A 16,925-nucleotide genomic window follows, 5' to 3' on the forward strand; every position below is an offset into this window, starting at 1 on the left:
CCTGGGGTGTGTGTCTCCAGGGAGGAGCACTCTGGGAAGATTGGCTTAGGAGGGGGTTGACAATGGATGCTAGAATTCTTATAGAGGATGTTTCTTTTAAGAGATGAAGGACTGGAGTTCCCACCGTGGCGTAGTGGTTAACGAATCTGACTAGGAACCAGGAGGTTGCGGGTTCGATCCCTGGCCTTGCTCAGTGGGTTAGGGATCCGGTGCTGCTGTGAGCTGTGGTATAGGTCACAGACGCGGCTTGGATCCCGCATTGCTGTGGCTGTGGTGTAGGCTGGTGGCTACAGCTCCGATTCGACCCCTAGCCTGGGAACCTCCATATGCCACAGGAACGGCCCTAGAAAAGGCAAAAAGACCAAAAAAAAAAAAAAAAGAGAGAGAGAGAGAAAGACGAAGGACTGCAGTGAGGTATGGAAAGAAAATGAAGGGAAAAATGAAGACAACCATCTACCAGGTGTTCTGCTTAGCCTTACGCCCTTTCTGTGAGGCGGGTGTCACTACCCCATTTTACAGATGAGGGAAACTGAGGGTCAAGGAGAATGAATAACTTGCACAGCCACAAGGCTAGTGAAGGGAAGGTTGAGGATGAGGATCTGTCTGTGGTCCCTCTGCTCCTCCTGCAAGAGAAGGAGGTGGTACTACTGCCCAGAGAAGAGGGCCTAGGCGATGGGGTTCATGGTCTAAATGGGATGAGTCTGGCTTCCATAAGACACATGGTTGATCGGCTGAGGCAGCATGATTATGTCACAGCCACTCTGGAAGGGGCCAGAAGAAAGGCTTGAGGGCACCCAGGGCCTACTGTTGAATGCCTTAGGCAATCAAATGGCCCTGTGAGACTGCGGAGTGGGGGAAGCTGGCCCCATGAGACTTCTGCAGCCTCTCCCAGTGTCAGAGGTTTGGGCTCTTGTCCTCTGGGTGAGAAGGGCTGTCAGCAGACAGGCTGGGAAAGCTGCTTGGGAGACAGCTGTTTGCAGGAGAAGAGAAAGAGATGGTGTGTTGAGTTGAGGGCAGCCACAGAAATGAAGAGATGGAAATTTGGGCTGACCAGAGACAAATGCCTAAAGAGAGAATGGAGAGACGCTGCTGCTGAACAGAGAAAAGAGCGTGGGAGGAGCTGAGACTGGAGCAGGCAGGGGTCCCTTGGGCTAGTGGCAGGGATGGTGAGGGTCTCTCATGAGAAGTGGGGTGGGGATGCAGAGTGGCTCAGCGCCATGCCCCAGGGCCCAGCTGTCTGTCTGAGATGGCCCCTGGGAAGACAATGGGAGGGGACATAGAGCAGAAGACCACCAGGTAAAGTGAGGGGGAGAGAAGGAGGAGTGTGCAGGTCCCCTCATGCTGGAAGGGGAGACCTGGTTCACAGATGTCCTGGGGGAAAGAACAAGGCTTCCTCGGGAGCTGTCTTCACCATTCCCACCACCAGTGTGGGCTCTTCGGGTATCTGCCCTGGAGGAGCCGGCAGCTGCTTGATTCCTTGGTGATTCAGAATTAGACTAAAAAGAGAAGAAACCAACTCCCCCATCCCAATCTGACACCCGACAGTCAAATGGGGCAGCTTCAAACCCCATTTCCGAGATGCCTCCAATGTGAACGGAGTCCCATCCTGGGTCTAACAGTATCTGGGATGCTCTGAATACAGCTTGGAAGATGAACACAGGAGGAACCTTAAGAGCAGCGGGACCAGGAAGATCTCCTCTGACCACAGCAGAGAGAGCTGGGCACACTCAGCGGCGGACAGATGTTCAGAAAGAGCCCAGAGCCAGTGTCTCTGAGGAGCCTGCAGTAGCAGGGCGCTGCGCCAGACAGTAGGCAGACACGGCCCTGCCACGCTGATTCAGGCATCCTGGGGAGACAGACACACCCAGGGTCATGGGGAAACTGACGTTTTTTCCAGGCCGGGTCTGCTCATTACAGACAAACACACCATTTGCCTTCACTGCAAAATGCCTGAACCAGCAGCTCAGGTCGGCCTCATGGGGGGAGGGAAGAAAGGCCTGGGAAAGCCTGCTCAGGCGAGAAGAAACACAGCTGCTGCCTCCACACCCACGGCCCTTCCCTCCAAGGACCTCAGAGCCCAGCCTCTGGCCGCAGATTAAAGCTCCAGGCTGCCTGCAGGGGAGGCTGCTGTGGGAGAGGGGGTGGGGGGAGTTGCCAAGGGGGCGACAGCAATTGGGAGCCAGCCAGGCATTGGCTAAAAGGTGACCTGACACAACCCAGGGCCCGCTGGGCCCTCGGGCACCATCCCTCAGGTCCCCAAGTGCTAGTTATTTCCATGAAGCTACAACCACCTTGAAAAGACTCTGGAAAGGAAAGGCCAGGGCCCTAGGAGTCTGGACTCCCCTGTTGGTCCCTAGTAAGATGCCCAGTCCTCCCTCCGAGAAGCCAGCTGCAAGTAGTCTTGGGAGGTCGCGGGAAGAGTGACATCCATGAGCTGCATGGGGGTAAGAGTTTTCCTTGACAAGCTGATGAAGGCCTGCAAATCCAGGGTACCCAGGCAGCTGCTTTCCAGAGCAGCCTCACCCCAGGGTCCCCGTACCACAGAGGAATCTAAGCCTGAGGCTCAGAGGCAGAGGGGGCATGATGGCCCCAAACAGTGAACCTGGAAGGCAGACTCTTTCTTGTCACAGCCCCTAGTGGCACCAATCCCTCCCAGGGGTGGCACTCTTGCCATCACAGCAGCCCCATCAGGAGTGTTCCCAGAGCAGGCTGTGCTTCCCAGCGGAGGCCAGGGAACAGCCAGCGTGCACAAGAGAGGTCCCAGGACCTTTTGGCTGGGGCCCCTAAGCCTGGGCTGCCTTGGATCCTCTGCAATAGCATTTCATCTCCCTGAAATCAACCTCAGCATCTTATACCAATGGTACACTGTGGGGTCTGAGGTACCGGAGCCTAGAAGATGAGGATGCTTAGTAGGAGCCCCTGGCCTTCCCAGAGCCATGCCCAGGATGCAGGGGAGACACGTACAGTACAGGGTGTGGAGGTGGCTCAGCCCATGGCAGGCCCCCCTCCAGGCCCCCAGGGCCACCTTCAGGGCACTGGCCTTGGCAGGTGTCAAGGTCCAATGCTACATTCCTGTCTTCCCCAAACAGACACAAAGGAATCAGCCTGCCCTTTGCCACCTTTCTGCCATCCCCAGCCTCACACCAGCTGGCACCTGACCACTGGAGCAGGTTCCTCAGAGCTGAGAACATGACGAAAGTCAGAAAACCTGTCTCTCCCAACCCTCCTTTTACTTAGGGATACTATCCACATAAAGGAATGTTCTGGACTTTCTGTAATCCCACAGAGAGAGCTTTCTAAGGGCAAGGAGACCCAGAAGGCTTAGGTGATGGGTCTAAAATCATGCACAGAGTTTCTAGAATTAAGGACTAGAATTTCAGCGTCCTGATTTTCATGCCAGGACTTTTGCTGTTCATGACACCCGTGTCTTCTGCTTGGCCTCAGTCTTACACACTTACCTGTATAACAGGTTGCTTTTTTAATCAGAACATGCTCTCATGGGGACAGGGAAGAGGGGATGGAGGCAAAGCAGAAGGTGTGGAACTGGAGGTACCCCAGTCCCTGCATGTGCACACGTGTGTACAAGCACACACCCGGGAAGGGGAGGATCAGGCAGGGCTGGCAGGCGGCCGTGTGCCGTGGTCCAGACAGGGGTTCAGGCGCCTGATCCACTCCCGTCCGCTCCCCCAAGCAGGAAGGCGGCATGCACTAGTGGTGAGTTCAATGTGAAGCCACAGCGCACGGCTCTATTCTACAGGGCACCGACACCAGACAACATGTGGGACAGCAGGAGAGCCACCAGACCCAGGCCAACCCCAGAGGGAAGGCTCAGCAGACAGCCCGCCTTCCTGGGGGAGGCCTGTGGTTTCTGCAAAGGTTTCCCAACCTGCACGGCACCCATTCTCCTCTCTTCTCATATCAGAGACCAATTGGGTGACTGGCCCTGCGTCGGAGTTCCGTGGATCCTCATGAAAACTCAACAAAGCGCTCAGAAAGGAGGAAGCGGCAGGAAATCTGTTTCCATGAGGTCTTGGGCCCGCTGTTCATTTGATTCGCCATCTGGTTTCCTCCTGGTACTGGGCACAGGCCGGTTTCCCCATCTGGCAGGATGGCTGGCTCTCTGGGAAGGGTCTCGAATGTGGGTTCACTCCCTCTTTCCAGAGGGACACTCAGGTCCAAGCAGGTTTTATTCCCCCCAAATCCAGCGATATTCAGGTACTGGATGGAGGTGGCTCTGATGCACACATAATTACATTTGCACAGACGGACACGACACAAATGATGAAGGGATGGCTCAGGCCGTCACCTGGGACACCACTGCACGCAGACACACAGAGACGCACAGCCCAAGCGCAGGTGGCAGAGACCAGCCCACGTGTCCACAGGCCATGCAAGGCCCCAGAGTTCTCTCCTTTCAGTGCAGGCTGTCTCTGAGAAAAGGGGACCCGGACGAAGTCCACCAGAGACACCCAATGGGACGATGGGCACTTCAGAGGGAACTCCTGGGAGAGACCCTTTGGTGGGAGCCTAGGTGCCCTCTGCTGGACATGAAGAGCTGGTGCAGCTCAGAAAGGGAGGCCTCTGGCCCAGCTGGAGGTGGCAGAGGGAGCTCAGAGTGTGAGTGTTGAGAGAGTGTGTGTGTGTGTTTGTGTGTGTGTGTGTCTCAGAAGTGTGGGAAGGGCTGAAAGCTATCTGACGGGGATTCTGCCCAGGAAGTGCTCGGTGTTGTGCATTTTTCTGGGGTTGTGGGTGTAGTGGAAATTTCCAGCAAGAACTCCTAAAGGTTAGGGCAAACTCACCTGGGCACCTGGACAGGTGGTCTACCTGCAGTGGCAAAGCCGTGCAAGGCACATGCTGGATTCTTGCTTTCTTCTCAGTCAGCTGCTCCCTGGACACTTCCCCAAAACCTGGGTCACAGCCTCCCAGACTCCCTGCGTAGACCTCCTGGATCCTTTTAGCTAAAAGATCTATTCCAGGCAAGGTCCTGAAGCCATCCACCAGGCCTCTGGCAACAGGAGTGTTTGGGTCCCTCCCCCCATACCCCCAACATCCTCCTTTTCTCCAGGCTGGAGGCATGTAACCCAGAAGCCCTTTCTCCCTCACTCCCGAAGGGCTCCCTCAAGACTGTTCTTGCCCCAGAACCAGCTCCATCTCCAACTCACAGACCCACAGGCATCAGGCCAGGAAGGTACCAAGGGGAGGGGTCTCTGCTTAGGGGGAGGAAGCTGCCAGAGGGTGGGGGTACCAGCTTCATTGCCCGAAATGCCACGCTGGGGCAGACAAGACCAAACGGTCCATTTGTGAGTGTATGAGTGTGTGTGTGTGTGTGTGTGTGTGTGTGTGTGTGTATGTGTGTGTGTGTGTGTGTATGAAGGCTACTGAGTTAAGGATGACATTAGAGGGAAAACGGGCCAAAGGACAATATACAAAAAGGGATCAGCCCCCTATAAACTGTGCCCCCCGATGTAGAGGGTGATGTATTTTTATACAATAAAATTTATTAGACCAGATAAAACCAAACTAAGAGAGTCATGTCAGTAGGCTGGCGTGTCAGTTTCTTCTGGGTTGAAGGGACGAGGGCAATTCCAGGAATGAAGAAAAGCTCGTTAAAAAGGAAGACTGGCTGAAGGGGCCTCGGGGGCGGGGGGCACGTGCCCGTCCTGGCCTTCTGCCCTGCGGAGCCTAGTAGGGATGAGCGGGCTCTGGCAGCAACGACTCCCAGGAACTAGACAAATGGGACAGGGAACTGACCGGGGACGTTCTCTCGGTGGCTGCTCGGTGGGGACCTCGGGGAGCCTCCCCTGCTGTCTCGCCTTCCTCCTCTTGAGGCCTACAGAAGACAGGGTCCTGTTGTATTTACTTATGTTTTTCATTTTTTTTTTAGGGCTGAGCCTGAGGCATATGGAAGTTCCCAGGCTAGGGGTCAAACCAGAGCTATAGCTGCTGGCCTACCCCACAGCCACAGCAACATGAGATCTGAGCCTTGCCTGCAAACTATACCACAGCTCAAGGCAACGCTGGATCCTTAACCCACTGAGCAAGGCCAGGGATTGAACCTGCATCCTCATGGATACCAGCCAGGTGTGTTACCACTGAGCCATGACGGGAACTTCTCATGGTCCTGCTTTAGAAAGGAGCCCCCTTCGGAGACTAGAGCCCATCTCTGAGGCCTGGCTTCCCACCTCCTCCCCAGGGAACACAAGCCAAGTCTGCAGCCTGGCAGACACTTAGCAAGGAGCTGCTCAACCTGCAAAGTGAAAGCGGATGCTTCAGAAGTGGACATGGTTCCATGGGGCCAGCCTCTGGGGCATGTTCCGGCCAGTTCCCGAGTGTGGGGGCTACGCTGCAGCAGCCCCTCCCTTCCCTACACCCACAGGCCTTCAGGCCACCCAGCATTTGGGGAAAACTAAAGCTCTTCTTTGCCTGTAAGCTCCAGACACTCTGGCTTTCTCCAACTAGTGGCCGAGGGGTGAGAGGTCACACGTGGACTGTTGAAACATCAGGGGGCCTGTGTCTGATTAAAAGCTCCCTCCCTCCTTCACCGCCCTCAGCAGCAGGCTCCAGCCGTGGCCTCCCCTCACTTACCCAGCATCCTCTTTGGGTCTCTCCGGGGTCTGGCGTTCTTTGAGCTCAAGCTAAGGGGGTGGAAAGGCCAGAGGGTGAGAGCAGCCCCAGAGGGGAACCTTCCCTCAGACAACCTTCCTTGAAAGAGGCTTCCTGTACCCACCACGCCTCTTGTTTGTTCCTTTTGGAATTATCCCTTTTGGTCTCTTGTGTTCAAAAGTCAGCACTGTCTCCCACTCCAATTTCCACCCCTACTCGCCCGCCTTGCTTGGCCTTCTCCACTGTCTGCAGGTGCCCAGTAACTGCCTAAGAGTTGCTGGCCTGAGAAACGCCCAGGCCTGGCTGCCCCCCGCCCCGAGCCTCCCAGCTCACCGTGGTGGGCTTCTCCAGGGCAGCAAAGCGCGGTTCCCAGCTGGCCGTGGACTTCTCGAAAGCCTCGTGCCTCTTGATGAGCTTTTCCACGCTGTCCACTGTGTGTCCAAAGTCCCGGCTGGACAGGTAGGGCTCCTGGGCGATCAGCCACGCTTCGGCCACAGAGGCATCCCGAGAGAACTGGCACACTTCCAGCACTGGCACAGAGAACAAGGTCCGGGAGCCCATTAGCACCCAGTGGACTGCTCCTGCCAGGACCCTGGGGTCGCTCACAGACACAGAGCTGGCGGTGAGTCTGAGCTGCCAGGTGTCCCTGAACTGTGTGGTGACCTGCTGCCTGAGGCCACTCCATCCATCCCCATTGCTGGGCCCCTACAGCATCTCCATCAATAGCAATGCTGGATCTGAGCCGCGTCTGCAACCTACACCACAGCTCACGGCAACGCCGGATCGTTAACCCACTGAGCAAGCACAGGGACCGAACCCGCAACCTCATGGTTCCTAGTCGGATTCGTTAACCACTGCGCCACGACGGGAACTCCAATAATATTTTTAAAACGCATTGATTAGAACAAACTCTACTTTGAAAACAAAATGTGGTTTCCACATTTCCCTTTCAGGAACAGTTTTCCGCTCTGAACGTTCCTTTTCCAGCCCCTGGGTGTCTCACACAGCCGTGCACAAGCTGCCATGGGACATTCCAGCTGTGGAAGGCAGAGCTCCATCTATGCCCCCCATGGCTCAGATGAAACATCTGGGGTGCACTAGAGCCTTACCCTGACCCTGCAGGGACAGCAGCCCAGCAGGAGGCAGGGGGTAGGGGGTGGACAGTGAGCTGGTCCTGGCTGGTCAGAGATGGGCTTCCAGCTGGGTCTTTCTGTGGACCCCCAAGGCCCTTGGCCCCAGAGCTTTGTGCTGTGGGGGGCTCTCTCCCAGCGGCTGGCGGGGAAAATCTACCACGTGGTGCCATCCCCCCGCCCCCAGGTTCTCTGGTGCCCAGGCTGCACTCACACATGCTGAGCCGATCAGAGCGGGCCTTCCACTTCTCATCGATCTCCTTCTTTTTGGACACCACCTGCTGCAGTTTCTCCCTGATCTGTGAGGAGGAAGGGAAGATGGCTCAGGCTCTGGTAACCCTTCCTCCCGTCTGAGGTGGTGCCCGGAAGGGCCCTGAAAAGCCTGCTGGGCTTGGTCACCCAGACCTGACTTCGAGTTTTAGCTCTGCCACTTGCCAGCTGTGCAGCCTTGGGTAAGTCACTTAACCTCTCTGAGCTTAACATGTGCCTCACCCAGGAACTGGCTGTCACCAACACCAAGGCATGCACACATGTGGGGGTGAGGTGGGTTATAAGCCTGCTCTCCCTACAGAGCAGCCAGCTCCTCAAACAGGGTGGTGGCGCTGTAATCCCTGGACCTGTACATAGCCCCAATGCTCCCTGGGTGAAAGAAAGATGAGCCTCCTCAGAGCCTCAGGTTCCCTCCCAGGAAGCTTTGGGACCCGCCAGCAGTGGAGGCGAGGACAGGAGAAGCCTCGTCCCTGTCCTGCTGTCCCTCCTACCTCGTCCGAAGCCTGGTGCTGCCGCTGCAGCAGGGACTCGCCGAGCTCCAGGCAGGCACTGAAGTTCTTGCTCCGCGTGTCCATCTCCGCCCAGATGCCCTGGTGATACTTCATGAGCAGTTCCACTGAGGAAACATCCCTGCGGGGGATGGGGGGCAGGGTGGGAGTTTGGGGGAAAAAGGAAGGAGGGGGTGACTCTGGGCCATCTGACACCAAGTCCCAACCAGAGGGGTGCCCCCACCTGCCTGGGAGTCTGACCCCGGTCCCTCCTCTCTCTCTGGACAGCCAGGAAGTCCTCTGCCAACTTGGCCTCAGCAGGAACACTGATACCCTAGTGTCCTCCCTTGTCAGTGATCAGGACATGGGCAGGGGGTGCAGGGACCCCAAAAGCCGCCTGGGAAAGTTAAACTGGGCAATAAAAAGAAGTACTGATCCATGCTACAACCTTGGAAAGAGTATGCTGAGTGAAAGAAGCCAGTTGCAAAGGACCACATACGCTATGTATGATTCTACTCATGTGAAAAACTGACGACAGGCAAATTTAGAGACAGATAATGGATTAGTGGTTGCCAGGGGCTAAGAAGAGAGGGGCGTTGGGGGTGATGACTGTGAAGCGTACAAGGTTTCTTTGAGGGATGATGAAAATCTTTTAAACTTAGATGGTGGTGGGGGTTGTACAACTATGACTATGAAGAAACCCACTGAATGGTACACTTTGAAGAGGCTGAAATCGATGGCATGTGAATTACAGCTCAATTAAGATGTTAAATATAAGAGCTTGACCCCCAGGACTGGCACCGTAGAGGCAGGGGCGGGAGACAGAGACGGGCCAGCAATAATTGCTAACATGACACAAAGTGTGTAAAGAGCCACCCGCCATGTGCCCGCTCATACGCCCTCACCCCGCCTCCTGCTCAAAGAGCTCCTTCCTGAGTTTTAGGGAAGTGTCTTCCATGTGCCCATGATGGGGGAAGATTGGCCGCTTCTGGACGTGACCAGCTGTGGATGTGTGAACAGCTTGTTTTCACTGACAGCCATGGCCACTGCCCCTACTGCAGAATCTGAATGACAGGTGTCTTTCTGGCCACACTCAGGACTTCCTTTACTCTGGGATGGTAGGTCCTCCCAGTGGCAGCTGAGCCACTCAGGTCCTGTCTGGACCCAGCCTCGACTGCCCCTGGGGGTTCCTGAGCACCCATGGTCCAGGTCTATCCCTCCAGGGAGGCTCCATACTGCAGCGCCCTGGTCTGCTGGCCTCTGGGACAAAGTGGCCCACAGTGGGGCTGCCTTGAGGACACCCCCTCACCTGGGCCTCTCCTGGGTCTCGATCTGCCGGATGATGGTCTCCATCCAGGAGAGGAGGTCTCGGACCATGCTGAAGAAGCGGAATTTGTCTGCCGTGTCCACCAGCTGTGTGCGGCGCCCGGCACAAGCATCAAGCAATGCCTGCCACGCGGCAGACACCTCCTGCTCCTTGTTCTGGATGCTGTCTGCCTCCTCTCCAGCGTACGCTGCCTGCAAGCGGGTGGCCACATCCTGGAATTGCTGTACCTGTGACAGGGCAAAACCGGACTTTGTTCTTCAGGCAGACACGTCTTGGGCCTTGGATGGGCAAGGGTGTCTGCCCCCCCCATCCCTTGGGCCTCCCTCCCCAGGACACTGCTGGAAGGCAGATCTTTAGGTGCCACCCACTGGGTGCTGGAGAGAAGGCTTCTAGCTTCGGTACCTCTGCTGATCCAAAGCATCACTTGGGTTCTGATAAGGATTTGGGAGTGAGGGGCTCTGTGCCCTTTGATGTATGATGTAGGATAAGGAGGCACTATCCTAAACATTTTTTATTATTCTCTTCATCTTTGCAACAACCCCATAAAAGAGATACTATTATTATCTCTGTTTTCAAGATGAGGAAATAGGCACAGACACAGTGACTGGCCCGAGGTCACTCACGCTTGGAGAGGGTGCAGCTGTGATTAGGGGCGTGCGCCTGACTCCTGTTTGTGACCACTCTGCATGCTGCCACCCCCAACCCCGTCTGAGGCTGGCTCAGGGGTAGTGAAGCCTCATTCTCGGGACCTCAGTGAGGGTGTACCTGCCTTAGGAGTCTTGTACCCCAAGGCATCTCTGGAGGACAGAGCCCTAGGTGGTCTCCTTCTTGGTGAACCAGGGGCCCAACCTACATTGCTGCTCTTCCCCTAAACCCCACTGGGCCAGAGCAGGACTACACAGCCCTGCTCCACCGGAAGCCAAGTGAGCCTCCAGCAGCTGACCCCCTCACCCTTTCTATCATGCTGAACTCTGGAACCCTACGGGCCTGTGGAGGTACCTCTATGATGGATAGAGGGAGTCTAGGCAGATCTTGGGGCCCCTCCAGCTCCCATGTGGAAAGGCTGAACAGCCTGGTGGCTGAGGGCACGGAGTCTGTAGCCAGACTGCCAGGATCTGAATCCTGGCTCCAGTGCTTAGATGCATGTTCTTGGACAAGTCAGTCACTCTTCTGTGCCTTGCTTTCCTCATCTAGAAAAGGCAGATGATATTATTCCTTTCCTGAGAGGGTGGCTACATGAGCAATACTTGGTGCTAGAAAAGTGCCACATGTATATGTGCTAAAGATACAGTATTACTTCGACAATCAGAGAAACTGCACTTTAAGACAATTTTCCATTGGACTTCAGGAAGGGTTGTTTAAAGAACTAGTTCTGGGAGTTCCCGTTGTGGTGCAACGGAAATGAATCCCACTAGGAACCAAGAGGTTGTGGGTTCGATCCCTGGCCTCACTCAGTGGGTTAAGGATCTGGCATTGCCATGAGCTGTGGTGTAGGTCAGAGACATGTCTTGGATCTGGCATTGTGTGGCTATGGTGAAGGCTGGCAGCTGTAGCTCTGATTGGACCCCTGGCCTGGGAACCTTCATATGTCACAAAAAGCAGAAAAATAAAAATGAATGAAAGAAAGGATGGATGGACTAGTTCTGAAGCTGAAGAATATCTAGAAACCTCTGCTCCCTGCCTTTCTGCCTGGAGTTGTTGCCTCTCTAAGGAGGTGCCTGTTCCAGAAGTTTCTCCTCTAGAAGCCAGGAGAGGACCTGACACCACAGGGCCCCAGGGAAGCTGGTCACAGGGAAGATGTGGGGGGACAGCCAGGGACAGGAGGCACCTGCACGCCTAGCTGGTGGAGCTCCCGTTCAAAGGCTGTGTGCACACGATGGAAGGACTCAGCGGTGCTGGCGTCCAGCCCCACGTCCTCTGGCAGCTCGCGGTGCTTCTCATCAATGAGGCCCAGGATCTCATTACCAGTGTAGAAGTAGCGGTGCCGGTCGTAGGAGGCGGCCAGCAGCTGCATGCGCGTGTCAATGAGCTCCAGCACGTCCGCCCACATCTCATTCAGCCCGTCCTTCCGCTCGGCGATGCTGGCTGCCTCTTCGTGGCCCGCGTCGATGAGGTGCTCAATGAGGGCATTCATATTGTCCACCCGTTCCTGCCCAATTGCCCCTGTCTCCCGGGCAAAGTCCCGGAACTTGTCCCGGAGTAGCTGGACAGGGGTAGACAGAAACACGATTGTCAGTCATCGAGGCTCAGGGCTACAGTGGTAGCATCACACTAGCTGCTGACTCTCCCAGGCCAAACCTGCCAGGACCTGGGCTCTCACACTTTCCCCGGGGTGCCTGAGCTCTCAAGGGGGTACCTGAACTCCCAAGGGGCTACCTGCATCTCTTTGGCACTTTGCCCCTGGCAGGGTGCATGCGTGCGTGCGTGCGTGCATGCATGCGTGTGTGTCTGGAATGACAGTTTCCCTGTCTACTGCATTAGAGGAAGACAAAATAAGTGGTGGCCATGGGTACTCACAGTCACATGGTCAAAGTCTTGCCCCATTTCTGGGGAGGAGGCCACCAGGTCCTTCTCCAAGATCCACTGCTCCAGGTCATCTGCCTCCCTCTCCATCTGGAATTGGCGGTACTTGTTCTCCAGCTTCCGCTTCCGATCCTCTGCCATGTCCTTCAGCCCTGCATAATGCTTGTCCACTTGTCCCTGAAGTCTGATGATCTGTTCCCTGGAATTCAGAATAAGAAGGCCTCATAGACAGCAACAGAGAGCCCAGGGCAGCAAGCTTGGAGGAGCCAGCCTCCTCCCTGCCAGCCCCATGCCAGGGACAGGTAGGGAAGTGCAGCTTCAGAGAAATGGCAGAGATGTGTCACAGGGAAGAGTTGGGAAGAGAAAGAACCATCCCTCCGACCACGATGCTTCAGGGGATGATGAAATGTGTATCCCCAGAGCCGGTGCCTCTCACTCCTTCCCCTGACTCGGGGAAGCTCAGAGACAGCAGTGCAAATGGAGGACCCCTCCACTATGCTTCCAAGGATGCTGAGGGCCAGGCTGCCTGAGCTCCACCAGCAGCAGGGCCTGCTTAGCCCTCAGGGAGGGCTGTGTAAGACCAGGGGCCAATCCTTGGGGCTCCTTGGAGATGCTGGGGTGGCTGCTGAGGACGCCTAGCTGTGGATGTTCTAAAGGCAACTGAGAACAAGGTCATGACTGGGGGCAGCCTGAAGCGTCTGGCTCAGTGGGCTCCTGTTTATACAGAACCCACACAACTAAATAGTTTAGGTGGTTTCCTTATAGGTTTTCTACCTTCACTTCTACATAATTTTTTGCTGAGACAATGTACGATCCTTAGATACCTTCTGGACCCCCCAAAGCAAAGCAAAGTTAAGACTATGCTAAGAGACACTAAAGACTAACTCTTCAAAAGACTAGAGCTCTCCAATTACCAAGAGGGTAGTTTTGCTATTCCACCTCCTTACATTTTTGCACATCAGGCCTCAGGCTGGTTGAAGAGACACAAAAACCACAGCATAAAAGGGAATTGGGCCACTCAGCAGTCCAGAAACTTTCTCAAGGACATAGTTTTGGAGAAAACTGTTCCTGTTTTCTCCCTTGGACCTGAAGGGACCCAGGTTGGCAGGGCCCCTGTCCTGAGGCCCAGGACCTGACCAAGTCTCCCCAGGAGGCACACGCACCCCTCAGGGTGGCCTGCAGCCAGGAGGCTCTGGGCCCGGCCGGCCAGCTGCTTGATGTTCCTCTCGTACTCCTCCACCATGCGCTGCTGCCGCAAGTGCCGTTTCAGCATCACGATGGCGCCCTCTTCATCCTAGGAGGCAGCGGACTGTCAGGGCACTAGCTCACCTGGCTCAGGTTACAGCCCAGCTCCTGGAGGAGCCGGGCTCAGAGGACACCCACAGGAGAAACCCACAGTCCCTTTCTGCTACTCCCGTGTCCCGGTAACACCCCATATACCTTCCTCTCAAAAAGACCCCGGTTCTTTTTTTTTTTTTTTTTAGGACTTTTGTCTACTTTATTCACATTTGTGTCTTTCGTACTAGAACAGTGGCTGAGTGAATGATGAGCATACCAGAGCTTTGAAGCTGCTTATATATATATTCCCCTTATGTATTGACAATTTCAGGGCAGTAGATTTCCGCATTTGTCCCTCACTAATTGAATTCTGAGTGTATGCTAGGCATTAGGATAAGTGAAAACAAATAAGACAGAATCCTTACCCACACAGAACTTACTAACTCTTAGAACATTCTACTAACCTGATTTTCTGGGGATGGGGTTTAAGACTGGGTTTCCTTTACTTACAGAGTAAGAGGCTGAATTTGAATGTCGTGAAAGACACTCACTACAAATCCCAGAATAGAGTTACTTGTCTGAGTTAAGCCATTGTTTGTATCAGCCATTACTGAATGCAAACATGTTAGCAGGGAGTGGTAATTGATGAATGCATGGCACGTAACACATTTTCATTAAAAGTTTTGCTTGAGTTCCCATCACGGCACAGTGGTTAATGAATCTGACTAGGAACCATGAGGTTGCAGGTTCGATCCCTGGCCTTGCTCAGTGGGTTAAGGATCTGGTGTTGCCGTGAGCTGTGGTGTAGGTTGTAGATGTGGCTCGGATCCCGCGTTGTTGTGGCTGTGGCGTAGGCTAGCCGCTACAGTTCCGACTGAACCCCTAGCCTAGGAACCTCCATATGCCGAGGGAGTGGCCCTAGAAAAGACAGGAAAAAAAAAAAAAGTTTTGCGTGAATCTACTCTGTGCCAGGTACATCTATGTCTGTATTCACAAAGTACCCTGATTCTTACGTGACATCCACTTCTAGGCCCAGGTCCAACCTCTGTCCCCATGAAAACTTCCTGTATCAGCCCAGCTTTTAGAGATGCCCTCACCTCACCTCTCACCCCCTCCCACAGAGATTCATCTGCACAGAATCCATGGCACAAAAACGGTAAAGAAGGCTCAGTTAGGGCAAACTTAAGCTGGCAAACAGGGCATACATAGCTTGTGATCTGCATGTTCTCAAGAGGAGCGACAACCTGAGAAGGAGGGCTCCTCGCACACCACCCGTCCCTGCCCTCACCCCTCACACACTTGGCCTTCCAGGTACCCCCCCCCTCAACCAGCCCTGACTGTCCACCCACAGCTCTTTCTCTCAGGTGGTCCAGGCACCCAGCCTGGCACCATGCCCAAGCTGACCTGGGGCATCTCATCAGAGATGACGTAGAGCTCCTGCTCGCTGATCCAGGCCTCAGCCTCGCCGGCGTCCAGGTAGTACTGCTGTGCCTCGCTGGCGTCCCACAGGCGCTGTAGCCGCCCGGCCGCCGCCTCCTGCAGTGTGTCCCACGAATTCTGCAGGTGCCCCAGGCGCTCCTCGATGTCCTGGCAGTCAATCTCAGCCGCCTCTACCAGCTGGTGCCCTCTGTACAGCACATCCTCCACCCGTGGCGCATGGCCCAGGATCTCGTTCTGCAGTGTCTGTGGCCAGAGGGCAAGGGGTCAGGGGCGGCCTTCCACCGTGCAGCCCAGGGCCATGCCCTGGCATCTCTTGCTCCAGACCATTCAGGGAAGCTTGAATGGAGCAGGTGTGGCTGTAAAGACCGTGACCACATGCCCGGTGCAGTGCTGGGCATGCCACCTTGCTCTCCTCTCATGCCCCTGTGATCTTCTGAGGTCAGCACCCAGGCATCGGCACAGAGCAGCCAAGTAACTGTGGGGCCGCAAGTGGCAGAGAAGGACGGGAACACAGCTCTCTTGGGTCCCAGAGTCTGTGCTCCTGATAGCGCCTTACTTTTCCAATGTTTCAGAGGAGCTTGATTTCTTTTTCTTCTTCCTTTTTTTTTTTTTTTGTCATTTTAGGGCCACACCCGCAGCATATGGAGGTTCCCAGGCTAGGGGTCTAATTGGAGCTTGTAGCTGCCAGCCTACACCACAGCCACAGCAATTGTCTGTCCCTACACCACAGCTCATGGCAATGCCAGATCCTCAACCCACTGAGTGAGGCCAGGGATCGAACCCAAGTCCTCATTGATGCTAGTTGGGTTCATTAACTGCTGAGCCAGAATGGGAACTCCCGAGCTTGATTTCTTAGCTGTGTGTAGTGGCAGAGAGGAAAACGATTCTTAAATGGCCTTTGAGATCTGATTTTAGTAGCTTTTACTCCATATAAAACAATCGTTGATAGTTGCTCGTTGTTTTGTTTTTCCCCATTTCTATTTCTCGGTTGGTGAGCTTTATATTATCTCCTGTTTGAGTCTTCGGTCACCAAAATGGCATTTTCTTCTGACTCACCAGGTCACACCTGTGTCCTGTCACTCGCTTTCTGGGTCCTAGAGGCCCAAGCCTGGGTGCTTCTTATGTGCGGGCACTTGGCTCCCTACCCCTCATCTCCTCCTTTTCTACAATTTCCCATGGCCTTCAAACCTTCCTGGGGTGGGGCAAGAGCAGTACCCACAGCCAGCGCTCTGACTGTCAGCATTTAAAATACACGGAAAACTAGGACTTATTCCCATTGTGGCTCAGTGGTTAATGAATCAGACTAGGAACCATGAGGCTGTGGGTTGGATCCCTGGCCTCGATCAGTGGGTTAAGGATCCAGCTTTGCCATGAGCTGTGGTGTAGGTCGCAGATGTGACTCGGATCCTGTATTGCTGTGGCTGTGGTGTAGGCTGGCAGCAACAGCTCCTATTAGACCCCTAGCCTGGGAATCTCCATATGCAGAGGGTATAGCCCTAAAAAGACAAAAGACAAATAAATAAATAAATAAAACTAAACTAAAATAAAATACATGGAACTAGGGTGGGGGATGCACTGAGGGTTTGGGACGGAAATGCTATAAAATTTGGTTGTGATGACTGTTGTACACGTATAAATGTAATAAAATTCATTAAGTAAAAAAATTCATAGAGACAAAGTAGAACAGTGATTGTCAGCGATTAGAAGAGAATGGGGATTTACTGGTTCATATGTACAGAGTTTGAGTTTGGGAAGGTAAAGAGTTGTGGAGAAGGATAGCGGTGATGGTTATTACAACAATGTGAATGTACTAAATGCCACTGAACTGTACACTCATAAAAGGTTAAAATGGTAAATTTTATGTTC

General features: G+C 54.4%; 1 protein-coding gene across 2 annotated transcripts in view; it reads right to left on the reverse strand.

Annotated features, from left to right (window-relative positions):
• Positions 1-16,925, reverse strand: part of SPTB (spectrin beta, erythrocytic) — a 141,620-nt gene that overhangs the window by 10,378 nt on the left and 114,317 nt on the right. For both annotated transcript variants that reach the window (XM_047795342.1, XM_047795343.1), the window contains exons 23-32: positions 15,024-15,302; positions 13,505-13,635; positions 12,336-12,540; positions 11,647-12,021; positions 9,801-10,045; positions 8,495-8,633; positions 7,948-8,032; positions 6,937-7,133; positions 6,586-6,635; positions 5,752-5,830 (exon numbers count right to left, since the gene is read on the reverse strand). In XM_047795342.1, coding sequence (XP_047651298.1) covers positions 5,752-5,830; positions 6,586-6,635; positions 6,937-7,133; positions 7,948-8,032; positions 8,495-8,633; positions 9,801-10,045; positions 11,647-12,021; positions 12,336-12,540; positions 13,505-13,635; positions 15,024-15,302 — 1,785 coding nt within the window. The remainder of the gene's footprint in view (positions 1-5,751; positions 5,831-6,585; positions 6,636-6,936; positions 7,134-7,947; positions 8,033-8,494; positions 8,634-9,800; positions 10,046-11,646; positions 12,022-12,335; positions 12,541-13,504; positions 13,636-15,023; positions 15,303-16,925) is intronic.

This window comes from Phacochoerus africanus, chromosome 9 (genome assembly GCF_016906955.1).
Source record: "Phacochoerus africanus isolate WHEZ1 chromosome 9, ROS_Pafr_v1, whole genome shotgun sequence".
Classification (NCBI taxonomy): domain Eukaryota; kingdom Metazoa; phylum Chordata; class Mammalia; order Artiodactyla; family Suidae; genus Phacochoerus; species Phacochoerus africanus.